Source organism: Helianthus annuus, chromosome 16, assembly GCF_002127325.2.
Source record: "Helianthus annuus cultivar XRQ/B chromosome 16, HanXRQr2.0-SUNRISE, whole genome shotgun sequence".
Classification (NCBI taxonomy): Eukaryota; Viridiplantae; Streptophyta; class Magnoliopsida; order Asterales; family Asteraceae; genus Helianthus; species Helianthus annuus.
Window position 1 is genome coordinate 6,536,962 of NC_035448.2, and position 8,290 is coordinate 6,545,251.

The window sequence follows — 8,290 nt, forward strand, 5'->3', positions numbered from 1 at the left end:
AAGCATATGGACCAATCGTGTAATTAACTCTATTACTTATAACTAAAATCAAAGGTTTCTTTCTATGCTATTGCTCCATGACTGGTAGCACAATTTTATTTTACATTTTTATTGCTTTACTATTATAATTATTTTTTAGCATATTTTATTTTTCGCTTATAATTTTAAGATAGGATTTTTATAATATACCGGTTTATAAAAATTTGAATATACCATTTTATATTTTTCAGTTAATGCAAAACATGTATCGATATCCTCTTAGACATATTCTTTTGGTTGTTATACCGAGTGTTGGTACTGTAACGAGCCAAACCGATACAGACCAAAAGCGCGTTGCGGAGCACGGGGAACCCCACTAGATAATTACTAAAAGTAAGACCAAACATGTATAGACAACTCTATGCTTATTATCTTAACTAAAGAACAAGATCATTCAACGTTTGGACCACCATATTAAGATTCGATCATTTAATTTGTTTTTTACTATACGAACTTCTATTGCCATACACATCATAAGATTTGATTGTTTAAATTAACATTAAACAACACTATTGTCCAACAAATCAAGACATGATTGTTTAAATTAACATTAAACAACACTATCGTCCAACAAATCAAGCCATAAAAAAATAGGAATGATTAGAACTATGGGACCTAGTCCTGCATGAGATTTAATTAATTCAAGCAGTCTTAACATTTCCTGTTTGTAGTTATCCACTATGAGAGGCATAGATAGATTGATATATACACACACACACACTCCAATAATCCTGCTATAGAGAGAGATCTAGTGAAAAAATGGGTTCCTCAACACAACCCAAGCTTCCAGTTATTGATTTATCTTCAAAAAGTTTAAACTTGAATTCAAGTTCTTGGGTTACAAAGTGCGATGAGGTTACACGTGCACTTGAAGAATACGGGTGTTTCATAGCCTTGTATGATGGAGTGTCTAGCGAACTTCGTGATGCAACTTTCCTTGCATCGCAAGAATTATTCAATCTTCCTACTGAAGTGAAAGCTTTAAACATCACAAAGACACCATATAATGGTTACATTGGGCAACAACCCATGGTTCCTCTTTATGAGAGCTTAGGCATTGAAGATGTGAATACTAAAGAAGGAGCTGAAAGTTTCACAAAACTCATGTGGCCATCTGGAAATCAGAGTTTCTCGTACGGTTTTATACATATTATCATTTTATCGCTGTTTTAAGTGACCTCGGGCATGTTTTTTGATTGATAATCAACATAAAATTATGATTTGTTTGTTTTCATTTGTTTCAGTGAAAGTGTGGTGATGTACTCGAAGGCTGTAGTAGAACTAGACAAGATAGTGATGAAAATGATAGTAAAGAGTTATGGAATAGAGGAAAACTATGAATCGATCCGTGGTTCGACAACTTATCTTCTTAAACCCACAAAATACCTTCGCGCTCAAGGCGATGAGAAAATGCTGGGACTTCGTGAACACACTGATAAAAGCTTCATGACTTATCTTCATCAAGATGAAGTAAATGGCCTGGAGATAAAGACTAAAGATGGAGAGTGGATTGAAGTTGATTATACATCCTCATCTTTTGTAGTCATGGCAGGAGATGCTTTCATGGTAATTTTTACTTTATAGCATGGTTATAGAAGTCGCTAGATGCCCCAGGTCTGTCGAGGTCTGTCGACTGGGGAGTTGCGAGTATTCGGCATAAGTGAAGAGTACTCGGACATGTTATATTATAAGGAAATTATATATATATGTCAAATATTATAGGTTTACTAATATTGTTAATAAATAACTTGAATATCAATATAAATTAGAAAATAGATATTCAATATCCCCCACCCTAGCTCAGTTGGTCAGTTGGGTTGGTGTTCTCCTTGGAGACGCCGATTCGACTAACGGCTGTAGCAAAAGGTGCGGGACGTCCCAATGATGGATCGTTTCCTACCGAGGCATGGTTCGATCCGGAGGGCAACCCGGTTTTACCCAGCTGTTACCCCAGCGAGGTTCTCGTGTGGGGGCAGTATGGTTTCCGGGCAAAGGTCAGCTTGCGTGGCGACCGGGGCCCGATAGAACATCGCGTCCGGAGGCGGGGCTGACAGGGGATTGTCTCTGACAATAACCCGGTGACCACTAGGTCCTGTACATAGAAAGTCACTCTTCAAAAAAAAAAAGAAAGAAAATAGATGTTCAAATAGTAAAGTATTTCAAAATTTGATATTCACTATTTGAAAAATTATATTCATTATTCTTACCTATGATAGACATCGGAATTGTGTTTTATTTTAATTTTTTAAGTCGGATTCCGAGTAATTAGGCGGATTTGAAGAAAATTGGCTCGGCAACCTACCTTGTAGCGATTACTCGGCCTTCTAGACCTGGTTTTACAACATTGCTTTACAGTAACCAATGTTGTTAAAACATCACTGCCCGGCTAGTCAAGCCATGAACCGGACCCCTCACTAGTTTAGTTCACAAGGGTTGAACCACTATTGCTTAGACCGGCAGGGTTTTTTATGAACCGGCAACTTATGGAGTTTTATTTCTTTATCAGGCATGGACAAATGGAAGAATTGAATCGCCAACTCATAGGGTGATGATGACCGCGGACAAAGACAGATACGTACTGGGACTATTTGCATCTATCAGGGATCACATCATAGAGGTACCGCAACAACTCGTTGACGAAAACCACCCGCTACAGTTTCGTCCATTTGATAATTACAAGTATATGCAATTCTATTATACTGAAGAAGGGGTTAAAGCGGAGTGCGCCATCAGAACCTACTGTGGAGTTTGAAGCACCATTGTTTGTTCATATTTATGTGTGCTTGTTTCTTGTTTCCCTTTGTTGAAGTATTAATCATGTATGAATGCATAAAATTTGTGTGCCTCAAAAGTTTAATATATGCTATAATAAAGTCAACAGATGCATATCTAAAAAACCAAAAGAGTAAAATGTCATTCTCGTCTCTAACGTTTGGCCAGTTCTGCGACTTTCTCCAAATGTTTGTTTTTCCGCATCTAGATCCAAAAGGTTTGAAATTTTGCCATTCATCCAGCTCATTAACTCCATCTATTTTTCTCCGTTAAGTCAGGGGTATTTTCGTCTTTTTTGTTAACTTAACGGAAATACCCATCACTTAACGGAGAAAAATGGATGGAGTTAACGAGCTGTGGATGAAAATGGTAGATATCAAACCTTTTGGACCCAGATGCGGAAAAACAAACCTTTGGACGAAAGTGGCAAAACTGGTCAAACCTCAGGGACGAATATGGCATTTTACTCGAACCAAAAAATAAAATAAAGAGACCTTCAGTTTCAGCAGAAACTTTCCATTTATTGTATAAATTCAACCTGTAAACTTTTTTGTATCTCTTAAATTATATTGAACAACAACACTAGAGATCAAAGTCAAATCATTCCATCTTTGACCAATTCTTCCAACCCTCTTTTCAACCTCTCCGATGCAAGCCGGCAATCATTCTCCATCAGACCACCAAACGATACCCGAACGTGACCCGGGCCCCCACACGAGCTGCCTGGGATTAGAACCACACCGTGCTTGTTAGCGAGCCAACGGACCACCTTAAAATCATCAACAAACTTCTCTGGTAACTTGGCCCACAAGTAAATGGCCCCTTCTCCGCCTTTGACCGCACCCTTCCCTAATGGTGATAATGCATTGGCAAGAAGTTGGCGGTTTTTGACCAGATCTTTGACCTGATCCGTGACCCATTGTGAACCCACTTCCATCGAGTGAAGGGCTAGTCGTTGTGAGATTAGCGGAGCACATATGGGTATGTTGTCTTGGATTTTAAGGAGTTGTTGTGCAAGATCTTTAACTTCGGACGGAAATGCTATCTGAGATTGCACATGTCTAAGCAACTAAGTATTATGCTATAAAACTGATATCTTTGATCAGGTAGAGGATCCTGTACATTAATCCAGAAGTATAAGAAGTGTGAGAAGTGTATTATAACACTACATATAACACTATATAACACCATATAAACACCGTATAACACTATGTAACACCATATAACACCATATAACACTATGTAACACTATATAATACTATATAACAATATATAACACTATATTTTGTCTGATAGCATGTCTATGATAGATGTATAGTGTTATATATTGTTATACAGTGTTATATAGTGTTACATAGTGTTATATGGTGTTATATGGTGTTACATAGTGTGTTATACGGTGTTTATATGGTGTTATATAGTGTTATATATAGTGTTATAAACTTATAATACACTTCTCACACTTCTGAATTAATGTACACTATCCCTACCCTCTTTGATCATAAGCAGATATTATCATGTCACGCTAGACGATACTTACATATCCGACTCGCCAACCCATCATCCCATAAGCTTTAGAGAAGGAAAAAATGTTGAGAATGTGATTTCCCTCTATGCAAGAGTGCTTCAAACCATCATACATAAAATACCTGTTCACTCTAATAATTAAATTCCAACAAAAATAAAATGAAGTAGAGGAGGCAATATCAAACATATATATGAACTTGGTCGGTCAACACGGGTCAAATTTTATTAGCAAAATGTCGAAAGCGTAATTTTAAAATTTAACTAAAAAGGAAACGGCTTAAATGGTTTGAAGTCGATTATTTTGTGTGTGATTGTTAACCTCAAATATATTCTTGGACATATAAAATCACTTACTCGTATGTGTTATCTACAACAAGCCAACATCCAGCATTTTCGCAGATATCTGATATTTTCTAGCAAAACAAAACAACGATTTAAATAGCATTAGATACATCATGGCATGCACACACACACACACACACATATATATATATATATATATAGAGAGAGAGAGAGAGAGTGCGCACCTTCAGAAGGGGTTCGGGGATGTAAGTTCCAGATGGGTTCCCGGGATTAACAATTGTAATAAACTTTGGTGTAGGTTTGGTTTCCCGCAAAGTTTTTTCTAGCCAATCTAAAGTTTCATAAATTTGGGAATAAATAAAGACATGCACAAATCCAGATATACAACATAACAAAAAGCGAAATACACTCGGGGTGGCAACTTTCGACTCATGTACTTATGGGTAAAAAATGTTGGCTAAAAACGAAATGGATCAAAATTCGCCTAAAGTGTATTGTTAACGCCAATTAGAAAAAATATAGATTATTATTGTAACTCCTAAGAAACCTACAAAAACAATATTATAAAGCTTTAACCTGCATCCGGATGAAGCGTAGTTGGATCGCCAGGACCCACAAGAATATTGGTAACACCTGTCATCTGTAACGACATGTACGAGTTGAAGTAGTATGGTGCGAACATAACAACCGAATCCCCAGCATCGCACAGTGCAAGAACAATGTTCACAAATGCCTACCAACAATAAAGGTATAAGAAAGGTTGAGAATGTCCTACAACTTTTTTACACATTAACTAACATCAAATAAGCCCATAAATACCTGATTTGCCCCTGCAGTTACCATCACTGAAGATTTGCATAACTTATTTTCTTCAAGCAACTGCAGATATATATATTAATATATATATATATATATATATATATATATATATATATATATATATATATATATATATATATATATTAAACCATTGAGATGTTATATTCATATAAAGGGGATTATGCTATAATTCATGTAGTTTAAAGTTTGACCTTTTTAGTCAATGCTTCCCTGAGCTCAGGAAGACCTTCATCCGCACCATAACGACTAATTGAAGGCTCCCACACAAGTTCTTGCACCTTCTCTAAGGCTTCTTTAGGTGGTTGCCAGTACACAATACCCTGTGTTTTCGAGAAAACAGATTGCAAATAGTCGGATAAATATTTTTACAAAAATATCAGCTGTGGAAACAACAATCCTTGCAACGCGGAGTTCTAATTTGAACGAAATCAGCTTGAATTATAATACAAGTGTTTGAATTGTATGCTTTTCTTGAAAGAGGTAACTGTCATTTTCGTCAGGGGAGGAGCTTAGAGGAGGCCGGACCGGGCCTCGGCCCGTACGGTTTTTTCGCCCAATAGTGTTAAATTTCAGATTTTCGAGAATTTTTTTAAATGTGTATTGGTTCGGCCCAGGCTGATTTTATCTCCAAAAAACATTGGGCCCGCTCTAATTTTTAGGTCAAGATCCGCCACTGATTTTCGTTCCTGTGGTTTGGTGGAAAATGGCACTTCGGTCCAAAAAAAAAGTTTGTGCCAGTTCCGTCCTTAACATTTTTTAAAATTTTTTAAACGTGCGACTTCAGTCCAAAAAGATAACGCCTTGCGCCAATTCCGTCCTCAACGTTTTTAACGAGCGTTATCTTTTTGGACTGAAGTGGCACGTTTCAAAAATGTTGAGGACGAAACTGGCACAAATTCTTTTTTTTTGGACTGAAGTGGCATTCTCCACCAAACCATAGGGACGAAAATGGCAGTTAACTCTTCTTGAAAATTGCCAGTAGACAACACACTGTATTTTCAAGAAAACTGATTGCAAAAAAGAAAAAAACATATTTATCATTTTTATTTTACCTTTTTATTAATATTTCAAAAAAGAAAACAAAAAATCCTGGCAAATGAGCTTCAATTTGAATTTAAGTTTGTGGATTTTAGGTTTCAAGACATTAATATTTTAAAACTTTTATTCAATTCTTCAAGAAACATAGCATTGACTAAAAAGGTTTAATATATTTTTGGCAAATTGGATTTAAATAACCTTAGCTTTCTCAATTTGGCCGATAATAATCCCAACTCTGTTATTGGCCGATGATAATCCGAACTGGTTCACTTTTGGCCGATAATAGTCTGCGTTAAATATAGCTTAACTTGGCCAATAATAATCCCAACTCAGTTATTGGCCGATAATAATCCGAACTGGTCCACTTTTGGCCAATAATAGTCTGCGTTAAATATAGCTTAACGGAGTTAAGTTTTTCTCCGAATTACAAACTGATGTTTTAGGGCTTTTGATTAGAGCGAGGATACGAGTTGACTGATGTAAAATTTACCTCGAAATACTGCCCCAAACGACGAAAACGGTGCTTCAATTCGGGTGTTTAAACTTCCAATTAACAAAAATCAAGCCGTATGAAGCATCGTTTCGAGGTAAGTTTTACATAAATCGACTCGTATCCTCGTTTTGATCAAAATCCATAAAACATCAGTTTTTAACGGCGGACTATTATCGGCCAAAAGTGGACCAGTTCGGATTACTATCGGCCAATAACTGAGTTGGGATTATTATCAGCCAAATTGATAAAGCTGGGATTATTTAAATCCAATTTGCCTATATTTTTTGTAAATTTTATAAATTGGGTTTATAGCTTTCTTAAAACTGAACACCAATAATATGTGTAAAAATAATACAGTAGAAACACGGTGGAAAACCCATTGTAAAATAGTCACATATATCCTTTATTTTTCTAAAATGTTCCAACTGTTGGAAACAACAATGCCGGCCACATAAGAGTTTTAATTTGAACCAAATAATCTTCAAACACTAACTTTGCTAGGCTTTAAAAAGCGAGAAGCGCACAAAAACTACAAGGTTTAAGACCGAGACGCAAAGCCCCAAGCGCACTACTTTTCGTACCCGATACCCAAATAATTTAATACTTAAAAAATTAAGCAACATCAAAAAAGGGAAAAACAAGAACCTGAGCTAGGGATATAGCACCCTTGACACCTCTAAGCAATTCTTGAATCTGCAAACACAATTATAAAAACACAAACTTTCACACATAAAACAAGAAACACAACAAACCCAGATCAAAACAACCTTAAAAAGTTAAAACAAAACACTCAAATCACCAAAATAAAGAAAACCCAGTTGGGATCACAACAAAAATTAGTGCTACAAAACTAAAATAAACCTGAACCATAACAGGTGATTCAGTATTCACAGCCCTCTTTGATAAAATTCCTTTAGAACCCATATTTTTTTTTTACTCAGAAACCCCTAATTTTCATCCGCTTAAATGATGATAAGTTAACTACTACTACAAGTTATTAAGCGAAAAGGTGGATAGAGAATGCCAAAAAGATGAAGAATTGTATGTATTTGAAGGAATTGACATAATGCAGAAGAATACAAAAGGGGGTTTTGTTTTGTTTTCTCTTTTTTAAGAAAAGAAAAATGTGCAGAAAAGAAAAGGTTGAAGTGAATTAAATTGCGATTGCAGAAAACAGAGTGTCACTGTGTCAGTGACTGACGATGGAATCTCCCACAATTCCAGTGATGATAGTCATTTATTTTTTATTTTTTAAATTTTTTTTTTTAACGGTGTACG

At 35.9% G+C, this 8,290-nt stretch overlaps 2 protein-coding genes across 3 annotated transcripts; one reads left to right on the forward strand and one right to left on the reverse strand.

Moving 5' to 3' along the window:
* Positions 1-783: 783 nt before the first annotated feature.
* LOC110916494 (2-oxoglutarate-dependent dioxygenase AOP3) lies at positions 784-2,919 on the forward strand. The gene is made up of 3 exons (XM_022161215.2): positions 784-1,172; positions 1,284-1,605; positions 2,546-2,919. Exons 1-3 carry the CDS (start codon positions 799-801, stop codon positions 2,789-2,791), a joined length of 942 nt encoding a protein of 313 aa, XP_022016907.1. The 5' UTR covers positions 784-798; the 3' UTR covers positions 2,792-2,919.
* Positions 2,920-3,291: 372 nt separating this feature from the next.
* Positions 3,292-8,041, reverse strand: LOC110916572 (aromatic aminotransferase ISS1). Of its 2 annotated transcripts, none has more exons than XM_035986005.1 (9): positions 7,874-8,041; positions 7,658-7,705; positions 5,673-5,801; positions 5,461-5,520; positions 5,218-5,374; positions 4,866-4,972; positions 4,693-4,751; positions 4,352-4,469; positions 3,292-3,856 (listed from the first exon to the last, which is right to left on the reverse strand). In XM_035986005.1, exons 1-9 carry the CDS (start codon positions 7,934-7,936, stop codon positions 3,407-3,409), a joined length of 1,191 nt encoding a protein of 396 aa, XP_035841898.1. In that variant the 5' UTR covers positions 7,937-8,041; the 3' UTR covers positions 3,292-3,406. The 2 variants fall into 2 exon arrangements, with proteins under 2 accessions (XP_035841898.1, XP_022016965.1); XM_022161273.2 differs by having other exon boundaries at positions 3,312-3,856; positions 4,352-4,460; positions 7,874-8,038.
* Positions 8,042-8,290: the final 249 nt, after the last annotated feature.